The 27,495-nt window shown below is 28.2% G+C and overlaps 2 protein-coding genes and 1 long non-coding RNA gene across 5 annotated transcripts in view; all 3 read left to right on the top strand.

Annotated features, from left to right (window-relative positions):
• LOC126551409 (uncharacterized) overlaps positions 1 to 9,508 on the top strand; it is a 43,857-nt gene extending 34,349 nt beyond the window's left edge. The window contains exons 2-3 of one of the 2 annotated variants that reach the window (XR_007605307.1): positions 1,855 to 1,994; positions 4,220 to 5,721. Coding sequence is in view for 1 of the 2 variants with exons in the window: in XM_050204581.1 (XP_050060538.1) it covers positions 1,855 to 1,994; positions 9,207 to 9,341 (275 nt within the window). In the remaining variant the exon portion in view is untranslated. Of the gene's footprint in view, positions 1 to 1,854; positions 1,995 to 4,219; positions 5,722 to 9,206 lie in introns of those variants that run through there. The other variant, XM_050204581.1, reaches the window with a different exon arrangement.
• A 7,235-nt stretch (positions 9,509 to 16,743) lies between these two features.
• On the top strand, positions 16,744 to 19,192 carry LOC114126104 (uncharacterized). 2 transcript variants are annotated; one of them, XM_050203465.1, is made up of 5 exons: positions 16,744 to 16,892; positions 17,069 to 17,213; positions 17,857 to 17,979; positions 18,144 to 18,268; positions 18,767 to 19,192. In XM_050203465.1, exons 2-5 carry the CDS (start codon positions 17,094 to 17,096, stop codon positions 19,029 to 19,031), a joined length of 633 nt encoding a protein of 210 aa, XP_050059422.1. In that variant the 5' UTR covers positions 16,744 to 16,892; positions 17,069 to 17,093; the 3' UTR covers positions 19,032 to 19,192. The 2 variants fall into 2 exon arrangements, with proteins under 2 accessions (XP_050059422.1, XP_027845784.1); XM_027989983.2 differs by having other exon boundaries at positions 16,746 to 16,892; positions 17,089 to 17,213.
• Positions 19,193 to 23,365: 4,173 nt separating this feature from the next.
• Positions 23,366 to 25,115, top strand: LOC126551223 (uncharacterized). Its single transcript, XR_007605087.1, has 3 exons — positions 23,366 to 23,825; positions 23,890 to 24,812; positions 24,872 to 25,115. It is a non-coding gene; the product is annotated as an uncharacterized LOC126551223 (long non-coding RNA).
• The last annotated feature ends 2,380 nt before the right edge of the window (positions 25,116 to 27,495 follow it).

Raw genomic sequence — 27,495 nt, 5'->3', positions numbered from 1 at the left:
CACCGTTGAGCATTATTACGCCCTTTCAATGTACGACTATGAATAATGCGCTAAAAGTGGTGTATAAAATAACACGAACAGACATATTCACGAAAGTTTGGTGGAAGGAGGGGGTTGGATTTACTACTGAAGAATATTATAATACTAGGTGATGCGTGAAGAACAAGGATTAGCCAAGCTGGTGATGGTATGTACTATACGTATATAGTTTCCTTGCAAATTTATACCACAGGAAAAGGAAATATTTTCATACAATGACCTGTACGCGTAGTGTTGGTTTGCATAAGCTCTTTGTATTCTGGTGGTTTTATATTTTTGTACGCCTTTTATTATCGTTATGATAATAATATTCCGAGTAGGTAGGTTTAAAGTTATATATTGTTTTTCTTTGGCCGCGGGTAGGCACCGTATACACAACGGTTTTTGTTCGGACTTATAACTGTTTTTTTCTTTCTTTTTAAAAATTACATATTTGCATTAGTTTTTCACGCACTGCGCTGTTATTGTAATTTTTAACATATTATTAATAATTGTATTGATTTAATAATATACAATGCGCGGGTGGCGTATCTCGAAAAGACGTTCTTATATTATTATTGTTTGGAATTGGTTTTTTTTCTTTCTATTATTCGTGGACTGGAGCAAAACACAAAAGGTGGAATAAAATCTAAATTGATTAAAGCGCATGGAAACGGTCTAATAAATAAAAGTAAGTAAAACGCTTGTAAATTAAATTTACGTTTTTCCATTATCGAAATTGGTCGTTTATATACTGTCCGTAACACCCGTGTGCGCGTGCGTAAACATATACACCACCCATAAACACGCACTCACACTGCAAACACAAACACACATATTATGTATAATTTATATATACTTAGTAGTTAGCATACAAATATAAATATAATATTATATGTGCTAAGTTCAATTAAATTCGATTTCTCTGAAAACGTTCGCATTATACGCGTTTATCGTTACGTATAATAATATATTATATAGTTTTCGTCTGTTGCGTGCCACAGTGGTATTATATATTATATAATACTAAATGGTGCATAACAATAATTATACATAGAACCTTTGCGACTGAAAAAAAAAACGAAATAAATTACGGGATGGTAAACGAAGAGACGATAATGATAATAATAACAATAATAAAATGTGTCGCGCGAGGAGAGTGAAAAAACAAATAAATACGTTTCGTGTGCGGGAAAAGCGTAGTCGTTGTTATTTGAGACCATCGTAGTGGGTCGCGGTCGGGTTAGAGGGGTGAGTTTAGTCGGGTCTTGCGATCTCCGACGTCGGTGGCAAAGGACTCCACGACGGTTCTCAGAGATTTAAAATTTAAAATGCAAAGACCGCTTCTCCTCCCTATAAGTTTTTTATTTTTTTAAGAAGCTAGTCGAATATATTATTATTATATAGAATATAAAAGGTCGTGGGTGAAATAAAACAAAATAAAAAGTGGTATAATAATAAAATACGTTTTTCACCGTCGACTCACACGCGGCAGGTTCTCCGTCGCCCCACAGTTCTTCCACTATATTGTCTCACCTATATAATAATTTTAGCTTGGCCGCAGCAGCTGTCCTCCACACTTTCCCATGGATCTAACCACCGGCAACGCTATACTTTTTTTCCCTGTAGACTCTGTATATTTGTTAACCATATACATATGCACACACATACACACTATAATAATAAATGCTATTGCGTTTTACTTCGAATTGGATACAAAGTGATTTGCCAAACATGCTCACCAGTCACCACCCTTCTTGCATTTATTCAAAATCTGATTTTTCAAATTTTTAAATAATATAATAATAGTTAATGATTATATTTTTAAATTTTCAGGATTTTGTTATACATACTATAGCTGCACAGTATTCAAGGAGCATCCTGAAGATATACAAACCTCTGATTTTCAAATGACAACTATCCTTTTATATACGGAAAATTATCTAAAAATGTTGATGTACGAAATCAAAATTGAAGTGAGTAATTTTTAACTTTGTTTTCAAAGGGTAATAGTTCACGATAACGGTTTTGAAAGATAATACGGTGGTTTGAACATTTTTTTAATTTAATAAAAATTTTTATAAGAACTCGTTCGAAATTTGAACTATAGATAGGTACATCAATACTTTCAAAAAAGTTACTTACAATAAAAAAAGTGTGGTTTTCATTTAAAAAACAAAAAGTAGGCATAATGAATCTTAAGAATTTGAAAATATGTTTAAAAATTCCACGAATCAGAATTCGAATTAATTAATTATTAGGAGAAAAAACGAGAGTGAAACTGTTCGGCGAATCACCCTGTATAAAAGGTTACTTCAAGCGTAAAATCACTAATTTATTCAAAGCCACCGTCACACCGGATCCGGATCTCTGTGAGACGGCGAGTACCATAGTTCGCACGCTCGGTCTCGGTTCACTGTAGTGCTATATTATGTATAGGAATGACGTGTACAATGGTTAAACGACGCCCTTGTAAACCGCGATTTGCTTTCCCGGAAAATCTAAAAATGGCTCCTTCGAACCGCGCTGCAGACACCTGATACAAGATCCCACGCGCACCGCAAGAGTTCCAGAACTCGCGATGTCAAAATATAATATTATTATAATAATTGCATATATTCCGCTTGACGTCAAGGGATACGATTTTTTGTTACGATTTCATTATAATACTTTAATGTCATGCAACTCAAAACTCACTGTCCGCAGCTTATAGTTATCTTCTCAGTTTTGTTTTACAGCTCTCAATTTTTAAATATCGTTTTTCTTTTTAACGTCCGTTCTGTAGACTAGACGATATTGCCGTGCAATTGATTCCGCGATGAGCTTGTAATATTACGTGATAATAAAATATTTTATTTATTAGTTATTAGTTTTATCATTATTGGATTTGGAGCGTTTGAGCTAGTTTGTCACGATGATAATTGAGATAACATATTTTTACTTGCTAGTTCGTTCACGGGTCAATGGTATGATTAACACCATAATTAAAAACGAATATTACTTCCTACTCTACCATATTGAAATAATTAAACGAATTAGATTTATAGGATAATTGAAATGAGAAAAATGGCTCAGAAATGGTAATTGATTTTGAATAATAGTATCTTGTTTTAGTTATAGTATAGCTCTACTAATATTGAAATAAAATAAGTACTTTTTTTTTTAATAGTTCAGCAAATTCAAACTTATAACAGGAAGTCTTGTACAAGTAGTGGATAAGTGGGAATTTTTAATTTTAATTTTTGTCGGTATTCAAAAAAGTTTTTAACATTTAACACGAATCGTAACACAAACTTGAAAAATTAATTTTTGTATCTACTTAAAAACACTGTAGTTGTTGGCTTAATTCCAGAGGGCATATTTCCAACGTTCTAACCTGTTGAAAAATGAATTTTTCTGTAAACACATAAAAGGTTTTAAAAATATAAGCACCTGAAACATTTTGTTTTTCAATACTTTTCATGGTATTTGTGTTTTTTTTTTTTTATATTTCAAAATTTACGGTAGTAAAAACTTCTATTTAAGAAACAAATTTGCCATAGGTTTAATTAATTTTTTGTTTCAATATATAAGCGTGGCGTATAATGTATAATTATAATATTATAGATTTTATGGTAAATATAATTATTATCTTTGTTGGACATGGTCGCTGGTCAATGTGATTATTATTGAAAATCGCTAATTCGTTAGTCGTTACATGTATAGGAACTGTTGACATATTATGTAGGTATTTTTCGTATGTTGAATCAATATAAATACAATGTATTCAAAGTATAATAAATACTAATGATTTTAAATGAAAATTAAGTAATGTTGATGATGAAAACCTATGGAAGTATACATCAAAATAAATACATTTTAGTTTTGGGGAAAATAATATTCGTCGAATTGTTGTATTTCGGATGTTCAAAAACACAGTACAAAGCCTCGACTGTCAAATCGAAAAAAAATATAGATATATAATGTAATATTATATTCACTTGTGTTTCTGGCTGCGCTGCACAGAAAACGGACGCGATCGATTGTAAGCGCGCGCGCTCAAAAAAAATAAAAGTAAAAAGTGTTTCACGCTCTGGAGCTTGGGAAACCTTTCGTTTGGTGGTGACGAAACAGATAGAAAAAAAAAATACCTCACATGCACATTATGTTGCGTTCACCGTTTGTTATTTTTTATATACACGGTGCTGTACGCGTGTTTCAGATGAAAATAATAAAAAGAGAAAAAACGCTTCCGGAGCATCCTAACCGGAAAATCGTCTACGGCTGCAGTTCTACTCACGACTCGTCCCCTTTAGTGTGGACCCAATCACGACGTGTTTATTGCCCGAAGCGAGTGGTTATATATTATTATTGTTATTACTTATTACCGTATACGTGGAATCGGTGGACGAGAGACCATCTTTTATATAACTCGGTGATGAGCGAAACAGATAGTACTACCTAATAATAATATGCACTAACTTTATTATTAAGACTAGTGACTTTATGCTAAAAAAACTCTTAAAAATGCATAAAAAGATCAAAAAATTTAAATTAACGTGTTATATATAAAAAAAATTATATTAACGATTAAGTAAAAAATAATGAAAACAATTTATTCATGTAGGGAGTAAAAATACATTTTCTAATAAAATTAAACAAAAAGATGCACCTACTGACTAGAATGTGTATTATGCGTATATGATGTATGTATAATGCATATTGCATATATCGCCGATCGGGATACGTTTACTACTCGTAAAAATAGTATAATGTTGTGTTAGAACTTTACAAATACCTATAATGGGTAGTTCAAAATAAAATCATCATACAGAGTATGTTATTGAATCAAACTATATTCTTTGACGAAATATGTTAGCATACGGGTCTTAAGTTCGGAAAACTATAATATTCCAAAAGGTGATCGAAATGACAATAATAATTTTAAATGTGTCTGAAACCAAACTTTTTCACGTGTTCTTCACTCTTAAAAAAAAAAAAAAATTATTCAAAGACCTAAGTGCATTAGCGTTTTATTGTTGTGCATTTATAAGATACATTACGACTGTTTAAGACTTATTATTTTTCCAAAGATGAAGACCCATTTATTTTATTGATCGTAGATTAAAAATTCATTTTCCTTTATAATTCATACTATTATCGTCCCAAAGGTGCATAGGCGTATTATGTATATATCTTTTTTTTTGGTAGCATGCTTGAATAATAAGTCGATCGCCCCTTTTATACCAGTTGAATATTCATATAGCTTAAATTCGAAATTGAGTGTTCATAAATATTTCAGTTGATTGTCAGAACCTTTGTCCAATAAACACTTAAATTCAAATAATTGCCACGAGAAAATATTTTAAGAATTATAAAAAAATTAAAAGGACTTCAAAATAGCAATCAACCACTGAATATTAAATAAATGCACTACGGTTGTATTCTACTAATATGAGTAATTAATTGAATTGTAATTGAATCAATAATTCGGTAAAATACAGGGATGAATTGAAACGGTTTCTAATCAATTATTATCGGTCTATTCAAACTCATATTCCTTTAATAAATTAAATATAAATAAAAAAATGGATAGTAATAGAAACTAAGGAACTTAATTCAGATAATACATTTTTGACAAACACAATACGTGGTAAATTACAATAAATGCTTTCAATCTTATCAACAATTTAAAAAGTTTGAATAATTAAGTGACCTGTCTTCTTCGATTTAATACGATTTACTAAGAATAATTAGCTTCAATATAATACAATAATATTTAGAATGTACTTTATTTACTCCAATAGTAAAATATTATAAAATAGATTTAGGTACTAATGTAACATATCATATTATAAATATTAAATATGTCATACGTTATATACTTATATAGTTATATATAAATGTATTTTAACATAGTTCCTCTTTTAAATACCTTTTAATATCAACAATAATTGTCAATTATCATACTATTTACTTGCACATATAACTTATATCTCTTATTTTTCTTATTAGTATTATATCTAAAATTTCAAGTATAATATTTTCTCCTATCTAATACAATACGTTAAGACTAACTTATTATTATACAAATCGTTAATACTACTACTATTAATAAAATTATTTTAGTACCTACAGTGTGAAGAAATGATGGCTTGACACACTTATATTGAATATTTTCAAACCTCCGTGAAATAGTATTAGGGCTATAGACTTATAGGAGTAAGCATGTTTTCTAATAATTATCCAAAACATAGCTTTGTGATAAGTAAATTCAATTTTATATAATGTAAGAAGTTCTTTGTTTTCTTTTTGTATATCTTACATATTAAAGTTATTGTTAAAGTTTATGCCCGTTATATTTTAATTTTATGTCATAAACTCATAATATATTTCATTTATATTTTGAAACTGTTTGTTTTAAATGTTGCAATCAATAATGAATATTGATTAAATATCTATTTTTTCAATGTATTAATTATAATTTTATTGTTTTTCATCCTTATAATTGGAAGTGTTTAACTGTTTTCTTCAAAACACGTATTTTTAATTTCATATTGCTAAGTAGCTAATTATTATTAGTATTCTGATATGTAAAAATCAAATTTAGCAAAAGTAGTTTTTGAATTAAAAGTATTTAATGAACAGATGAACGAAGGGCAGTGGTACACAAAAATAACCACACTAAATTTCAGACAATATTATTTTATTCATTTAAATTTTGAATAACTATTTTTTCAATCGAAATACTTATAGCGACACTCCGCGCCGTTTCAGAATATGAAATAAAAAATGTACCTACGTATGTTATTGTACGAAATATACACGAATACACTTGAACATTTATAACGATACGCAAAATGTAATTTTTTGGAACATTATCTTTTTTTTTTCTTCTTCTTCTTCTTCTTCGTATTATTATTGGTTGTTGCGTTATGTAAAAGAAATATTTTCGTAAACGTTAACAATGTTTTTTTTTTGCTGTCGGTAAAAAACGAACGGTTCGTCATAAAATAATCATTCGGTAAACAAGTATTATATATGTATAGGTATATATATATATATTTTGTCATGCTTACACAAAAAGACACAACACTCGCTCGCACTAGATTGGGTTAATTGAATTTGGACCAATCCCGTCGTGCCCGCCCGTCACACCGTCGCCGCCTCACACAGCATCCAACGCATCTCCACACCTCCTACACGTGCATTATAGGTAGAGGTAGTCGTACACAATATAGTTGCAGGCGTACCCACTCACATCCACCACTGCCGACACTCGCGCCGGGCCATATATTCACACGTACACACACACACGGACCGCGTTTGTGTGCGTGCGTGTTTGTTTATCGCGCGCGCTTTTCCCGGCTTTTAATCAATATACGCACCTCCCCGCCACCTTCGTGTCATCCCTTTATATATATATATATATATACGTATAGTGTGTGTGTGTGTGTGTGTGTGTGTGTGTGTGTGTTTTCCATTTTTTCTCGCTCGTCTTCCGTCTCGCGGCGGTCAGGAGCGGAGGGCGCGCTCGATCGAACCGAATTTGCGTCCTGACCGCCGCCACATAATAATAATAATATGATATCACGTCACACGACAATATTATTTGTAATTATTATATTGCAGGCAAACTGTACAGATCGCGGTAATTATACCGCTTATGCGTTTGCGCAATATGCGTCCATCGTCGCGTTTACATACGACGCGGGAGACGGAGAAAAACACGCGTAGGTGTATAGGTATATATACGATATTTTAATAACGCACCGCACACATACGCCGTAAATTCAATCGATAATCTCGCACCCGAACTGTGCGGACTTTAACGAGCGCTGGGCAGGAGAAAAAAGGTGGCGTGATCGTTTTTGAGATTGTTGAAAAGCGCGAGTATAGTGAGCCTCCCCGCGTATATGTATAATATTATTAGGTATTGACGTTATCTGCCAACGATATTACTGTTATAATAATCGTTGTTATCGATTGTCGTCTTCAATCGCGATATTATTGTACGTTAAAAGGAAGTAGAAGAGTTAATAACCGTGAAAAATCCATATTGAAAATTATTATGAATAATTTAAAAAACTAAATCGGAAAGTCGCTCTGATGTACAGTCGGTGTGTAAACAATTTGAACTTCAAAGACTTTAAAAAAAAATTGTGCTTACCTTTGCATTTTTGATATTCTTATAGTGCTGTACGGCGTACGCGTATTTTTTTTATTTTATGGAAAACGATAATCGTATTTTTAAGTATTAAATGTGTTTTTATCTGATCTTGGGTGAAATAGACAATTCACCGATATTTTGATTTTTCGACTTACATACTAGAATTATTCAAGTAGAATATACATTATTCGTTGAGAAATCAACTAAATTTAAGACATATTCCAAAAATATGACCTATATACTATATAACTAGTGGAATTTAAATGGGTCGATAATGCTTATTTTATCTGGGAACATCTCTTGAAAGCAAATATTTCAAGTTTATAATAAGTTATTATCGTTTAAATTAATATCGCTGATACAATATTCATTGAGGTCAATTCAATTTAAAAAATGTGATCGCAGTAATAATGAATATATTTTGTTTGTAATGCGGTGCATATTTAGTAAAATAAAATTACTTTTTTCATAAAAAATAAGCTTTCATTAGTCTTGTCAACAACATAATATCGGTCACATTTTTCTGTTGTTATAAATTGTTTTTTCTTTTTTTTAACGTGAATTCAAATAAACAGGAATACCTCAAATATTATCATAAACGATGAATATACGACATTGAAACGTTTTGAATAATTCATTTCAATGGAAGTAAATCATTTTACCTCATCGTAGTAGCTTTTATTGAAAAATATTAATTTCCGTAATATCTATTTTAAATATGAATACGTATTCGTATTTATAAATCGTTAGTATAAATAACGTACTTAGGTATAGCAGTTATGCCAATAATACACACCGTACATGTTTATTTTGGCAAATGTATGTTATGACCCGTATAGTAATACTATATTAAAATAATGTATAATATATAAGTTCAATGATTAATGGTACTTAATATTTTATGGTCAGCGGATAAACTTGTGGGTCATAGTGGAGGTGGGTAAAATCAGGTTTATAATATTGGCAGTCACACAAATGAAAATCTCAATAAATTTTTTAAATTGTATATTATTATTATTTATTTATTTATGATATTTAGTTATCAAACAGAGTCTCATATATTATCATATATGAGATACCGGAAAAAAAAATCACAATGATAGCTATAACACTGGAACGAAAAAATGAAAAAGCCGAGTCAAAAGAATGCATTGGGAACACTTATTTCATGTGATTAAGAGAGATTTATATATCGAGATAAAAATAAAATATACAAGGTATGCTATATTACCTACCTATTTATACGTACATATTATTACAAAAACAACTTTATCATACCTCCGTAAGTTATCTACAACTTTTGTACCATCAGCATTTTTAGACATAGTTGTAGTTTTTAGTTACAAGACAGAAAAATATATTTCTTAATATAAAAATACAATTTAACATTCTTAAATACCCGAGACTTTAAACTATGCATTTATATTTTGTATTATAAGTGGTATACAAATGATAATTCTGCAGTTTTAGAATAGTCTATATTATTCCGTTTCTATTGAGCTATTAGATGATGAATAGTTTATAGCGTAAAATATAATATAGTAGGTATCATTATTTACTTTTATTAAACGTTGATATACATTTTTACAAATAGACGAACTGCCGAAAGATTATAAGTAAAAATAAAATAATAATTTAAATAGATAGAATAGTATACCTGTTTTTTTATTTACCTAACTTGAATACTTACAAAAAAAAAAATGAACATAATCGAAAGTTTATTATACACTTCGTTAGTTGGTACAATAATATGGTATTACATATTATGTAGGTATACATAAATATATGTTTAGAGATAAATTGAATCTTGTCGTAGAAAGCCATATTACATATAATGCAATATCGATACAGACTCGGATGATTCTGAGTGAAAATGTATACACAAATATATGTTATATAATAGATATACGTATACAATAAGGCAGTGGCGGTGACGACTACAGTATTTTTGCACACAAACTCTCTTCTGCTGTTACACATATGTACGAGTATCGTCTTATCGGGTCGTTACAGAATCTCACAAACAACGCACGTCGAGTGAGGGGCGAAAAAAAAAGAGAAATTCTACACTTCAAAACTCTCATCATTTTCTACAAATATTTTCCTTTAAAAATAAAGTTACTCGGATAACTTGTAATAATAATAATAATAATATAAAGGGTGACGCGCCACATAAAGGTTTCTGTGTTTGATATATTTTACTCGTTTTGTCTTCAATTGGAGCCGTAGCCACTCCCACGTTTCCTTTCAATAAATAATTTTTGATCTTGTCAAATCGTTTGTAATTTATATTATTTTATTTTATATTGTTATATTGTATTAGCTGATCGTGCACGGCGTTGCCCGTGAAGCCGTGACAAATTAAATAGTGCCAGTACATTTACCCTGCATTAAATTCCGTTAAATATAAATTACCAATACATATTTTTGACTATCTTTAGGTGGTTTTGATCAAATATAAAAACAGGCTTAAATTAATGTATACAGTTATAATAACTATTTAATTTTTTGTAACTAATAGAAATTCTTTACAAAAAAATATTAATTTTCCTTGAGTCAACAAATCCTTCTTTAAAATAAAAATATTACGTTTTATTTATAATATGCGTATATTAAACAGCTTTTGAAACTATACCTTTACTATTTTTGATTAACAATCGGTTATTTTAATTTTTAAATCGATTTTGAATAGTTTAATAATTATAATACAATTCTAATTGGATTGAAATGCAGTTACAATATTTGCCTTAATCTTAATTTTTTACTGCCACAATTAACCGTTAAATAAACAATTAATATTATCGATATTTAAACATGGTCAGCTCGTGTGTAGTGTGTACTCTAGTATAGATATTTAAATATTGTATTCTTTTTTAACCTCACACGTATAACATCAGGACATTACTTCCAATTGTTACATTGGTATAAGGAAGAGTTAATGACTTAATTGATTATAAAAAATATAAAAAATGAATTGTTTTGTATGTAAATAGGTACACTCAAACACAATTTTGAGACTATTTTTGGTTATATCAGTACAACAGTTAATTACGGGGTTAAACAGAAATGTATATTAATTAATTCCTTAAACAACAAAGTAAAGTATATTATATAAAATCACTACATTCATTTACAAGATAAATAGAACGTTGCGTGTTACGTTTATTAGCTAAAACAACAATTTCTAAACGTTTTTATCGAAAAAACTTTGGCAATTTGTAACTTGAAGTAAAATACTTATATATAATATATAAGTACCTCATAGACATTATATCATATTTTTAAACCAAGTAACATACCTTCTCTTTGCAGGTATCTTTTTAATTAATGATATAATGATTTTATACATTATAGAATAAGAATATAATATAATATTGTTCTTAAATAAGTTTTTAAGTTTTTATACTTCTAATTTTTAGTTTTTTTTTTTTTTTTGAATTATCAAATAAGTTCTATAATATATATATATATATATATATATTTGACTATTTGAGTGTATTCAATCTAACAAATATTATATTTTGTTTTTCATCAAAGTATTATAAAATAATATTATATACCTAAACACAAAGAATTTGTTTGTGTAATATTGAAAATTACACGAAATTATGTTTGAATATTGTATGGTTCTTACAAAATAGTGTAATCGCTTTTACTATTTAAATTATTGTCAAATAACTGTAAAATGTTTTTTTTTAGGAAATTTATATAATAAAAAAATTAATATTAAAAATGTCTATAAGTAGCTCTAAAGAATCTCGAAAAGTATAAATAATGACCATAAAAATATTTCATAAAAACTTCAAGTAACTATGATTATTCGTTGTTGAATTAAGATTGATTTAGTCAACAATTAAATTGATGTAAACAATTTTTGTTTTTCATAATTATTAAGAAAATAAAGGAACAAGGAATTTTTTATTCCTGACTGCTAAAGTACCAATTATATTCACTTTCCATTAAAAAAAAATATTGAAATAGAAAATTAAAAAATTGAAGCATTTTAACCAAGATGACGGACACAAAAAAATAAAACCCACACACATAATTTTAAAATTTATGAATGTTTCCTTTGATTTTTATTTTACTTGGAATCTAAAAACTAACGAAAAATACGTTTGCTTAGTTTTAGTTAAGTATTTCATTATAATTTAGAATAAACAACAACTTCTCATAAACTTCTAAGCCTGTGACTTTTAAGATATATAAATGTTAAGGAACACTTAAGTAAGATTCACATAAAGTTTGAATTTATGTGTAAGAACTTAAATTGTTACGAAGTTTACCTAAATAGGAATCCATTTATCAAAATTATCTTTACTATAGAATATAGATGATAACATTTGTTGAACTGTGTAGTTATAGGATTATTAATACACTTCATAAAGCCAATTAAAATATTATGTGTCTCTATACTATTATATTTTCACGAAATTGAACAATTAAAAAGGTTAAAATTTCCATTGGAGTATTTTGATGAAGTTAAACCTAATTATAACAATTTAATATTATATTTTACAACAGATACGTATAAGAATTATACTGTTTACTTATCTTGTTTCCATATAAATAACATCATTTAAAACTTGAAATTATTATTAAAAAAAAATTATTTTCTTCTAATTTTATTTTTAGTTGTCTCTGTATACAGTTTTAATATAATTTAGAAAAAAATTCTAGTCTAATTTCTTCTTATATTGATCTACATTAAATTAATAATTTACTGGATTAAATTTATCAAATATTAAATTTGAAAAAAATATAATTTTAAATATAATATCAACAAATAAGGTTTAAATTAATTACTCCTAACTTTCAAACAAACTTTGGAATGTTAGCAAATTATGCAATAATAATTACTGAGATAACAATTCAATAATAATAATAAAACATAAAACTAAGGGTAATTATGCAATATATTTTTGATTTTACATTGACATGTTTAATTATTTTATAATTTTATATTAAGGTTTCAGTTATTATAATTATTAATATTATATACATAACTAATATAATTTATATACATTGCGTAAAATATAATATACCGTGAAATGCTATAAATTAAAACAAATATTTATATTTGTTTTTAGTAGAAATGGATAAGTGAATGATATAATAATTATTGTAGTTTAATTAAAAATTAATATTTCTATATATTACAATCTTAAACATACATATAATCATCTGAACTCAAAGACTAATGAATTGTTAAAAATAAAAATAATTTTTTTAATTAAATTGTATAATAATTAAGAATGTGTATTATAATATATTATGTGACATCACAGATAATGTTACATTATGTTAAAGATAACATTAAACAAGTATATTAATTTAACTTTTATTTATTGTAACGTAAAACATAAAAATGTAGATAAAGTATAAGTATAATACTTATCCACGACATTAAGAGTTACTATATCAATGTGGATAAACATTTACGAAACTATATTAAAACAACGAGTATAATATTATAACTATACAGTATCATAGTAGCTATCAGATTTTTAATTTTAATTGGCAAATTGCAATATATTATTATTTTTCACGTATCGAATTGCATGATTTATTTTCGAGATCGTTTTACACCTAATGTGGTTTGGTGATGAAGTATATAAGAGAATCATGTACTCGTATAATGTTTGATCGGGAATAAAAAAAAATGTAAATTCAAAATCCACCACCGTTGAATATAATAAAATATAATGATTTGGATATATTTTCTAACCGAATTCCCAGTATCAAAAAAATTGGCGAGGTGTTTCAAATACTTGAAAGATTATTATATGCCAAGTATGCTCACATTTGAGTTATTATTATAAAAAAAATATTATATACATAATACATGTAATTATTTTGTTTGATAGAGTTATTGACATCATTCAACACGTCTGCTAGAGGGTTATCACTTCATCATTTCGATTTGCATTGCAGTGTCCACGTATATAATATATTTGAATATGGATTTATTGAATATCATCAAATTAATATTGCGTGCTCAAAATGAGAAATTCGTTTGAAAAAAAAAAATAAGTGAATATAAGGCTAAAGAGAGTTAAAGAAAGAGAAAAAAATAGAAGAAAGAAATACCTCTGTGTGATCGGTATTGGAATTCAGTGCGTATACTCGTATATAAAAGGGGGGGGGGAAAAACCGACAGCAGTGGCATCGAGTTCATTTTCCCCCGTTAAAAGAAAATGTTTGATGTTCCGGTTCTTTAGAAACCTCGAGTTGATAAGATATTACACTTTACTCACGCGTGCGTATGTGTGTGCTATATAATAACGAGAAATGCTAAAAATCAAGGTTTTGAAAAAAGCAAAAAAATCCCTTACTCTTTTTTTGTATCGTTCATGTTAGGTATATGACTATATTGCTCATTGTTTAAATCTAAATTATATGGACGTTAACAAGTTATATTAATAACGAGTCAGATATTTTTGTTATCAAGTGAGCATTTAAGTGCGTATATCTACTTAATTTCTTATTTGTTATGCATAGAGCTATGATTTTAAAGGTTATATCGAAAAGTATTTCAAAAGTGTATACTTTTTTTACTAAATTGTAAATAAAACATTTTTTTTTCAAAATTTTTCATACTTTTTGATGTGATGAGTAACTGAATATTTACCATTAAAATAATCATCTTAAGTTGATATATTAAAATATAATATTATGTACCTAGGTTATATTGTGCCTGTGCATCACTTTAATGTAATCACAGTGATGTATTTAAAGCTTTATCAAGCAGATAAATACTTAATAATACGTTAACATTTATGACTATGAAAGTATAAGAATAAGTTAAACTAAACTCAACTTGTATTTTATATAAATTTTTAATTAATAATTAAAATTTTATTTTTTTTTTTTGTTCATCATTTGTATCATTAATTTAAATATGTGTAATTTTTTGTGAATGGTCAACATTTAACTACAGTAAACACAATCTGCTATAAATTAAAACTATAATTAAATAACTGCTATAGTAAAGTAAATAATAATAGTAAATATAGTAATTTTAAATTTATTTAGAAAGATACTACTCAAACATTCAACATATTTTTAAACAACTTTATTAGCATAGCATTTTTATCAGTAAATGCGTTTGTTAGGAAATATAATAATGATTCAGTGATAATATAAATCGATTTTATGATCAATTCACAGTTTTGATTGTATATTCAATATTTTATGACAATAGTCGTACGAAAAACAAGGAGACTTGATACAATTTAAATGTTTTTATTTTTCTGATTAAAGAGTAAAAAAAATGTGAATTCAAACAGTCGGAAGTCATTAAACGATACATACAAAAAAAGAGGGAAAGATAATGCCTCTCTAATGTCCCCTACTAAATAAGCTACTGATCTAATGTATAGTCATTGTTTTATGCTGGATTTCCTATTGTTGTTGAATATCGTTCAACTAAATCACTTCTCTGATGAAATTACAAGCTTGGAACAAAATTATCATTAATTTGTTATAAATTGTATTGAAAAGATACATTTTAAATTATAGATTTGTAATATTTAAACGTTATTATTTTACGTAAATTTATCGATATTATCACTATTGAAAAGAATCACTAATAGCTTGTTATTTAGCTGTTTTACATGTCATTATTAAAACTTTATTAGTTATAGCAAACAAGACAATGCCTTTTTTTGTTATTTATAATTTTTATTTAGGAAAAATATTTAATTTGTACAACGATTATAGACATTTTAAAATGTAAAAGCTCGGAAGAAATACACAATCGATTTTGATTAGTTTGTTAAAATGATCATACTTAGTTGTTTATATTATGTTCCAGATGATACTGAACCAGTACCTATCTATTCGGGTTACCAAGTAATGAAACTGCATTATATTATAATTTATATAAAGGTACGATAAACCCTCCTTATAAAGGATCCCATATAAGACGGAAATCTGCTTAGAACAGAAAATAACAACAGTCCCGTATAATCTATATCTCGTATATTTTAGACTCCCTATAACGGTAAAATCAGTTGGCCTCGAGCAATTTTGTAAAAAGGAGGTTTTATACCTGGTATAAAAGAATTAAACTTCAAAACTCAGTTGTAGGTTTAGGGTTTAGATACTCAATATTTTACAAGATTCAATTCAATTTTTTTTTTTAATAAATGCTATGTAAATGTGTTGTCGAGCTGAGCAATAACGTTTTTTTTCGTACATAAAAAAAAAAGAATGTGTGTGGTACACTAGCTGTTACTTAAACTGTTTGTTAACTGCGTGTGATCTTCAAATTCTCATCGTATTGATGTGATTTATTATTTGAAACAAATATAGTGATATTGTATTGTAATTTATATGTAATGAAAAATTAAATCAAGAATTCGAAATCCAGGCAATTGTTAGTTAATGCTCACTAACTTGTATTATTGTTTAAGAATATTTATATTTTTATATTGATATAGGTATCGTTACGACCGTGAATACATTATATATATATAACTTTTGACATTAATTTAATACATTATTAAACAACGTTTTAATCAAAAACTGTATTACCCATAATATCTGGCCTATTATTAATTAAGTGTAATGTAAATATCAACAACGATGATGTTATGATGTGTTATGTTATGTTTGATTTGCAAGTAAACGAACAAGAATCATATTTGAATTGCAGAACTAAAATGTATGTTGAGAATAACAATTTTATTTAATACGAGTTGACTTTTGTTTTCATATCTATGTAAGTATAATAAATATTTTTATTTTAAAATTAGTTTTTTTTTTAAATATTAATACATATTTTCTATATCTGTTACACGTATAACACTACGTTATATTTGATTTGATTTTTTGTCGGAAAAATAAAGCGATTCCGATAAAATGTGTAGTACTGCATGTATACAACTAATTTGTTAGTTACTATTTATTTTTTTAAGTCATTATGTCAAACAAGAATTTTTATGAGTTATCGACATTAAATAAAAACAAACTCACTTGCATGATTGAAGCTCTTAAAATCGAGTTACTTGAAAACATGAAGAAATGTGAAGATATTTTGAAGGTATTTATCACACACAAACATATAACACTCTTTATTTTAACTTTTAATGGTCGGTATATGTTACAAAAATGAAAACGTTAAGAACAGACACAAATAACTGAAATACATATTATGATTGAAATCAGTGTATGTGTATAATATGTTTAGTAAAACAATTTTCGGAGTACTCTTATGCGTATAATGTGTAGTATAATGTGTTGGCAAAACTGAGTTTTATCAATTTTTGTAATAAAATAGTTTTTGAAAATATTACAACCACAAACATTCGAATCTAATGTAAAGGTGGGTTTCTACTACACACGTGTACGTGTACGTGCATAAAAATTTAAAATACTTTTCTGAGATTGGTTGGAACGTATTAACTTTCTGGTATACTAAAAGCTTACCATGTAATGCTTACCAATCCCAGAAAAGAATTTTCTATGTCCGTACACGTACATGTATATAGTGGAAACCCGCCTTAACCATAGACCTTATACTAAGGTTAAAGTATAAGGTATATGAATGTAACATACACCGATCTCATGTGATACTTACTTCTTCAATTTTAGTTAATGTGGTGATTTAACTGTGATTGTACGAACTTTCAACCTACGATATATTAAATTGATAGGTAATTGGGTTTTGAATCGTGTTTTTTTAGGATACATCTCGAAATGACAACTTTCTGTTGGAAAAACAAATCAATACGTGTTTTGAATTGCAGTGTAAAATCGACGATTATTCAGACAAACTTAAGGATTTGGAATCAACGGACGATTATACGGTACTTTTTAATACCATATTATTAGTGTATTAGTCGTAGTAGGTATCGAATAGGTACAACTATTGTATAAACAATAAGCTTAGAACTTATTTTTCGAACAATCGGACACGTTCGTACGGATATTAGACTTATACCAACATAATTTTTTCGTTGTATATGTAAAGGAGTCGCCAAACACTGTGGTTGATTTTATTTCAAACATTCCTAACGTCGTGAGCGATTTGGGACCCGAATCATTGGTCGTGGTTACATCCGAAAAAGTGGGCATGCAGTACGTAAAGTTATTACAGTAAGTATACTTACTTACCAACATTTAACATGTTTTTATATCTTAAAAGTTTTATAATTTATCTCAAAATATTTAAAAACTTTAGATCAAGCCTTGGTGACTTGGAATAATTTTTTTTTTTGTTAAATTAATATTAAAAAATTCCAGTTGATAATTCGAGTGCTGCATATGAATTATTTTTGTGATGTTAAGATTATTTATATTAGATGGGTTGTGTACTTATAGACACGTTTTACAAAAAAGCCTTAAATTTTTGCGATTTTTTATTTGTATTTTTTTGTCAGTACCACTCCTCTCGTTATCGCTGCAAACTAGAGTTTTTTTATTTTCGTTTGTGCAAATATTTAGGCTTTAAAAATAAATTACTCAACATATGACCGCAAGTACTATTGACTTACTTTCGTTACAAATAATATCATAATTACCACCGCGGTGTGACTATACGGTACCCAAAATGACGTGGGTGCATAATATTACACCTCTAATCTCCACTTTCAGTGATTTAGTGGTGAAAAACGTTATCATTACCACGATCAGGGCGTTGACGGCGGGCGAAGTGAACGTGACGTTGGGCAACGTGAAAACAGCGCTTCTGGACGGGTCTGAAGAAGAATACCAAAAGTTCGTTGGTAGCGAAACCGTACGGTTGGTCATAGCAGACCACGTGCCGGCCTACCGGCTGTACCGAGTACGGGGCGATGTCCACCGTTATCAGTGTTTCGCGATGTTCCAAACGAATTGCGATGGCAATGGTGATCAATGATGACGATATAGTTATAATGAGAATATGATATCGCAATAGCTCCCAATGAACCGATTTGACGCTGGTCAAGTTTATATAGTTGTTGTTGTTGTGCAGTTGATTTGACGTTGTCTATACATAATGTTATAATATATTGGAATATAATATTATATCTTTACCTACTTGAGGTTACTAGATGAAAAATTATTTTGCAGATTTTGCGGTATTTTTTAAAACTTCAGAAGCAGAGTTTCATATAAATTAGCATATTATGTATAGTTGATATTCAATTATTTTTAGGAACATTTAAAAAATATACACATTTTAATAGAGTTCTTAAAAATAATAATAATAAAAAACAAAGGTAGTTGGAGAAATTACAATAAATTCAAACTCAATGTTTGATATAAAATTTAAAAGCGTTTTCAAAAACGATAATTTACATATTATTTTTATTGGGTCTTCTAAAATGTATCCTCAACTAATCAGATCGGGCAATAATAATTAAAAAAAATCGTTTTATTTACAAGTTTATTTGTTCGGTCGAGATAAAATTATTGAAGTTCAATTTTACCTGGTAAAATACCAAATAATATTCAAAACTACGGTATTATTATTTTATCAGCTTTAGCATTCGTAAACATAAATACATAAATTTATCTCTGTCGCCACAACGTGATTCATTTTTATTTATTTACAGTACGAATAATTTTTGGTGTGTATTGTAAATTTATATTACTGTTAATTTAAAACAAGTTAATATTATAGTAGTCTTATCATATTCATTAATGAACACACTTACAAGAGCTCGTTCTTGAGTCGTTAAGATGTAACATAGGTATAATTCGAGAATAATGAACACATTTTAAAACGTCAGTTTTCATTATTGCAATATTAACCATAATAATTTAATAAAATTATACTCAGTCACTACATCGTGTTAAATTTTTAAAATGTATCAATAAAAATTTATCGTTTTACTCGCCTCAGTCTGTATTTTATCTACCTTGGTAAAATATATAATATACGTAGGTACGTGTAATGCGGATAATAGTATACAAGCGTATAGGGTTTGATAGGAAATCGCACTTAATCAAAGAAAAACCCATGGCTTTTAAATCCGGTTTCGTAACTCACGCAGCTATATTTATCCTTAGTTAGGTCAGTCTCAGTATCCTGGCATATTTTCTCACCACCATCTATACCATTTACCATTTCAGCATTCGTATCTACAATAATACTCTGTAGTCTATACTGTACTCACGCAGGTGTATGATACGTGTATAATACTTACATACATTGGGATCGAGTAGGTATATTATGTGTATAATTATAAATATACACTTGCGTGTGTGTGTAGACGTTTATTATACTTGCATATTGCAATTGTTCACTCAACAATTGCTTCGGCGAATAATCAAAACATGCCCTTCGTTCCAAGGGTCAGCCGTATCTGGTATTATCATTTTTATTGTTATATGCACTCACAACCCACATACTCTTGATTGTTTTTACATCAGTAGTTTCTCCTCAGTCTACTACAACACCGCCGGCGCTTTACCTAAGTGAAATACGAAAAAAAATATACTTTACGGGTCTGTCGAGTTTTAATGGCAAAAACGACTTGACGTCAGTTCGTGGGTTTTGGCAAAGTATGCAGTTTTTCAAATAGCCCTGTATCTCTCGTGAGGTAACGAGAATCGACCCTATAACAATATAATATATTAGAGACTCTTTTATAGAACCAAATATCCCATTGGAGTAAAAAAATTAAGTTCAAACGCCATTAATCTTAGTGTAATACCAGGATCGTCGTAGGTAAGAACTAAGGGTGTATTGTCTATTTGTCTTGGTCATACCAATTTATTTATTATTGGTAAATAAATAAAAAAAAATTATATTACATTATATCTACTTACAGACTTAATAATAATAAAAATAGTAACCAGTACTTTAATTTGAAAAAAGTAAGAAGGTGGATGCAAAAATGTAAAAATAAAATGTGCGTGCCCGAAGATTTAAATGTCGTATTGATAAAAATATATAATTAGAAATGATAAGCAAAACAGTTTTAAAAAAGAAGAGGTACTCCACTTGTCATACTAGGGCAAAGGTGCTTAATTCAAGCACTGAATTAATTAAAACATAATAATATGACACGTATAAGTTATTTTAAAAATATTATTTTATCAACACCCACATTTAAATTAACTACTTAAACGTAACAAAAATTAATTGCTTTAACATTTTCTTGGTGTTACAAAATATTCATTTTGTTTTTATTACAATATTATTTTGTCTCTATTTTAAATAAGACCATGTATTTTTTATGATAAATTCATGTTAGTGAGATTGAATCTGAGGAAAGAAAAGGCCTAATATATAATTTGATTCAGCTTGATGAAAGAGTAGGACAGTATTAATAGGTAAATTATAAAAGTCATCATCTTCTACTTATAAGTTGGTATGAAACATGAAATATTGTGGCTTAACCTTATATATTTAAAAAGTGTTTGGTTTGTATATTATAAAACTATATTTGCTGTACAACATTATTTTGGCAGATTTTGAATATTTATGCTATTTAAATAACGGTTTAAATTTTTAAAGTAGAAGCAGTAGTATCAAGTATCAATGACTATTGATAGGTTATTGTAGCTGAGATCACACACTAACCCAACCAGTAACCACGTCGATCACAGGAAGGATTCACATTCATTAGATTTCCGGCGGTATCAAAACTATCTAAATCATTTTACTAGTATGCATACTATATTAATTATATAATAATATTAACATAAATTATAAATGTTAAATAATTGTAAACCGATTTTTGTTTATGCATTTTTTTTTTAAATTTCAATTGTATAATTTATACAGTGTCAGAGTATTTATTGTGAATAATTTTAATTTATAATAGTCAAAATCGAACAAAATAATAAACGCAGGGTTATAGTAATAATAATAATATAATAATAATAATTATGATAAAAAATTAAATATTTTTTCAAACAATATACATTATATATCGTATACATAATATATATTTATACATATATCGATACATCATTATTTATATTTCATTCACTGCTGTTGTTCGAGTTTACACAATGAATTTTCGTGGAATATTTTCAATTAACCAATAGGTTCAAGTGTGTATACAAAAAAAAAAAAACACTAATCAATGTCATCGAATGTTACTTATAAGTTATAATATTATTTTTAATGGTGTTTTTTCATGATAAATCTGACTATATTTAGCGAAAAGGGGGAGGAGATATTTATTCATATTTTTTCAACTTTTTTATTATTCATATATTTTTTTTTTTTTTTTTTGAAAGCTTTAATCACGTAATTTTTTTTTTATTACTTTGTATCTTTTCATCGTGAAAATAATTCAATTCATATTCTATATTCTTTATTATTTGCCATTAACGATTTTTCAATTTTCAAACTGCGTTACCGATAAAATACACAATATACAGTATAATAGTATAATATACAATTTAATAGTTTAATACACAACATAAAATTTATACAAATAAAATGAGCTATTAGAATAAAACATTTATGGGGGAATGATAATTGTAAATCGCTTAATAAACCATAATATATATAATTATCTGGTAAAATACAATATTTTGATCATAAATTATGGTTATATGACGTTTTAGATAGGTATACGAGATATAGAGCTACGAATCAATTATTTGTTCAGTATTATTAGTTACCTATAACAGATTTATGTTCCACAGACAATCGTTTTCAATTTCTCCAATTTTAATTAAAATTAGTTTTACTATACTTAAAAAGTTATTACACAGTTAATCTAAATTTAGGTAATTCTAGAATTTATTAAAATTAATTATTATTCATAATATTGAAGTATAATTATGAATTATTTTCTTTGTTATAGTTGGAAGTTTTTGTTCATAATTTAAAATAGGAACAAAAGAGTGTAATACAATTTTTATGATTAAGACTGTAGATAATAAATATATTTTCTTAGTAAATCTAATATAGCCATGTTCACTTTTTTATTTTAACGTATAATAATTTATAGTGTATTATTTTATCATATAGAATTATATATTAAGAAAATGTATTGTACAATTGTATTATGTGATAACATATTATAATGACAGATATTAACTCTGGTTTATTATTTTAAGTACATTTTAAACAGTTTAAATAAGAAATCAGTTACTGACGTCATATGATTGTACTACATCAATTTTTTGCTGCTACAAGTTAGGTGTATTGTAATGAATCTTCTATAGGTATTTGCAAGTATCGACAGATCCGTCTAATCCGGACGTCACGATGTTATAATAAAGCTACATCGCTAGTTTACATCGCTTATAATTAAATCATATATAATAGAAACGGTGTGAGCATGTGCGAATACAGAAGTATTTATTCGTTTAACGTCGGTGGCCTCAAATCAGTGAGCCGTTAAGTGTTTTACCTGCTGTGCGTTGAACACACGATATATATTATATAGCTAGTATAACGTTAGAGGGTGTATCAAAAAAAAAAAAAAAAAATTGGTTTTTATTTACGCCCCATTGGACTATAGGGTATCATTAAAACGATGTACGCACGCTGAACATACCTTTACATATATATAAACATAAATTTGTTATATTGTGTCGCGTGTATGTATAAACGTAATTGTGTGCACGTGGACTTGTCGTTGTAATAATAACTGTGTGTGCGAGCGGACTTTAACGCCGAGGCAGTTTAGACGTTGTTTTACAGCCGTTCCCTTCTTCCTTCCACGCCGCCGACTCGCTCTGGCTAGTTCCGACCGATGTACGTTATTCTCGTGGTGAAATGATTTTTTTTTTTTTTTTTATATTCTATATCATTTCCACAGCTATGCCGACGACACACGCACACCGGGAGAATAAAGAGGGGTGGTGGCGACGCTCGATGGCCCGAGGGTTTCATTAGACGACAACGACAGGATTTGATGGCCAACAATAACGTCGTAAAACGTTGTTTGGCAGAGCTTAATGAAATTTTGCCGCCGCCTCCGACGACGACAATGTTTCATTTTTACGCAGATTCACCCGACCCCGTTGTGATTGTGCATACATGTTTATATAGCGGGCCGACCGAGTAGGTATATAGTAATATGGCGTGGCTGCAGCAGCGGAGTGCGCGCAACACGCGTTCACGTTAATATCATACTCTATACATGGCGTGTTCGCGAAGGGAGGTGTGCAGAGGGGGTTAGAAAACAAGATAGAAAAACAAAACGAGTCACTAGAGAATTACTTTTGGGCTATTATGAAAAGCCGTCGCGTCATAGAGCCTTACACGTGAGTAAAACCGCAAAACTACGCATAATACTGGAGCCTATAAAAAAAAAAAACCGTTAAATCACGTAACTATTTCACTATTCAGTACAATCGTATAATAAACTAAGAATAATATTATAGTTCTTCCGGATTTTGCATGAACTCAATTAAATATTTTTAGTGTTATAATAGAGTCTTCGAAAAAAATAAAATAAAATTTTTAAGAACTATATAGTATTACCTATATTAGTCTCACTCATTTATTATCGTGACCCCCAAACAACTATTTTAAAAGCATATAATATGCTTCTTTTTTATACACGAGGTAGAAATCTAATTTTTATGTATAAATTCGTTTCGTGTCATTCTAATTCTAAATAAACTAATTTAGTTTTGCTTTTTTCAGTTATTACAGCTGCAGAATGTTTATATATTATGTTAATATTATGACACTATTGTAATAATAAAAAACGTAAAAACCCAGAACGCGTTACAGGTATTGGATTATTACTGTTTTCGTTATCGGCTTGTTTATTAAATATATTAAACGTATAGATTATAGATCTGCATAATAGCCTTCAGTACCTATACGGACAGTATGCCTATAACATCGATATCGACCATTTCAAAATTAAAGATTTTGTCTTGTCATTTGAAACCTCTTGTATGAAGTATGCGCCGATCAATTCAGTGGATGTAGAGAATACTGAAAATCTAGAGAAATACATGGTAATTAATTCTTTTTTTTTAAATTTAAATTAATTTTTAAAACTTTTTTATTAATTTTTATAACTAGTTTGTGTTAATTTCTAGTCATGTTTTTTTTTTTTTTGAAAATAAATATACTTATTTTTTGCTTTTTTAAAACAATCGTGTGAATTTGTTGGTTGCTTATTATGCTTTAAAATCTGAGCCCTAATTATAACACTAAAATGTGTAGAATACAACACGTATAATATGATATAGGACAAATTAATACAATATACTTTAGACTTTATAGACTAATATCAAATATTTCATTAATAATTACTATTAATCATCATTATTTACACAATTATTATTTAGATTATATAGCTGCATATATATTTAATATAGATATAAAATACGACGTCGTAAATACTCTTTTTATGTGCCCGGTGGAGTCACTTTTCGTGATGCGACTGTTAAATATCAGTAAACCGTGGATGCTGCAGTCAGTTGCTCTTATCCATACAATTTTGTAGGATATTTCCATCTAGAAAACGTTGTTTTATACATTTTAAAAACTCATTGAAATTTATACCGTACACGACTGAATGCTTTATACGACCGTACGGAGTAGGTAATTTATGACTTTTGAACTCACCGAACCAGATTGTTGTTATTAATGGGTATATGATGTTATTACATAAGTCGTGTAAGAGCGTATAAACCGAACTCGAGAACACTATAATTGTGCATACATGTCGATAGAAAAAATATGATAAAAAATTCGTTTGTGCAAAATGCAAAAATGCTTAAAAATAATATTTTTATTATAATAAACGATTACGGATCGCATACATTATTATTATTGTTATCGTTGAACATAATATCATTATTATCTTGCACATGTGGTATGTAACATATCGAGCGATAATAAGTTTATATATTATATTATTATAATAACTGCACGTGAGTATAATAAAATTCAAATAAACTACTCGACAACTACTTATTCTATATTGAGCGATTTACCAAGTACACTCATCCCCATTTTTTCGTTTGATAATGAATGTATTGAAATTTCGATTTCTAGAATTATTTTAATATACTTGGATACTGTATACCGTCCAAATATTGAATTAGGCACGTCAAAATTTCAAAAAAAAATCATCTATCGAATAATTTAGTCAATAAAAGGGAGTTTTCTTTTGGAAAAAAAAAGGTTAGCATAATGCTTGGTCACTCTGTACGATTGGCGTTAGGTGTCGTTATCGTATATGTACATTAAACCAGTGAAACGTTCGGTTATTATTTGTAATAATACGTAATTATGATACAGATGACTATAAAAATAAAATAAAATATAATTATAATAATAAAAAAAAAAAAACACCGACAACAACGATTATAAACATAATTAACGCGCTATTAAGCCAACAAATATATTATTGTATTTTTTTCATCTGAATTTTCGCCTATTCAATTAATATTTGTCCGAAAAACGCGCAACGATATTATTATATTATAATCATACTATAATCCGTGGACGTTAGTCCGACAGCACATCGTTAGCCGTAATAGTGGTTGTGGTCCGCGTGTTATAGATATAACAGCGTGTAGTGTTAGCGCGTGTGTGGGTGCGGGTGGGTGTTTGGCTGGCCGTTGCTAAGAGAGTTGCGGCGTAAAAAAATAAACCAGGCTCTGTATGATTGACGGCTTCATAAAATATTCATCGTCGCAATTTGGGAAATAATGATAAATAAAAAAATAAACCCAACTGGGTGAATTGAATTCGGACGCATAATGAAAATCGATGCCCGTAACAAGCGGTCTCTAAAGCAAACTATATATACATATAAAATACACTTTCGGCTGTCTATTTAATATAATAATATTATACTGATTCGATTTTTGTTTGTTTTCGTTATTTATGTGAACGATAATAGAAGTGAATATAAATACAAAAAAATAAACGCCACCTCTGCCGAGCACCGCTTTCCAAAATGTTTTGTTTGAATATTATTCGACTAAATAATTCTCGTGTAGTTACTGCGACAATTATTCATTATTTGAACGTTTTAATGTTATTTAAATAATTCGTTTATGTAGGTACCATAGTGCTACTCGCGTTTCTTTGAAATTAGAAGAGCGTCCAGGAGAGCCGGACGAATTTAGTTTAATAAAATAAACGAAAAACAATAGTTGTACTATATTATACTGGAAAAACTTTTCAGACGATTCATTATATATATAACATATACTTATTTTTTCGTAATCTCCGTCATTGTGACTTCTCATTAATTTTTGAGATGGTCGTTCAAAAGATTCTTATTTGATTTCTCATAATTTTATAACGTTGATTAAACTCAGATTTTAAGAACTTCTTATAATATATTAAACGCTATAAAATTTAATTTTAAACAAACTTAATGTTCAAAAAAAAAAAAAGATAAAAGAAAGCAAATACTTTTATAGGATTTAGATTAAATTAATTG

This window comes from Aphis gossypii, chromosome 3 (assembly GCF_020184175.1).
Source record: "Aphis gossypii isolate Hap1 chromosome 3, ASM2018417v2, whole genome shotgun sequence".
Lineage (NCBI taxonomy): Eukaryota > Metazoa > Arthropoda > Insecta > Hemiptera > Aphididae > Aphis > Aphis gossypii.
This window is presented reverse-complemented; position numbering and strand designations above follow the sequence as displayed.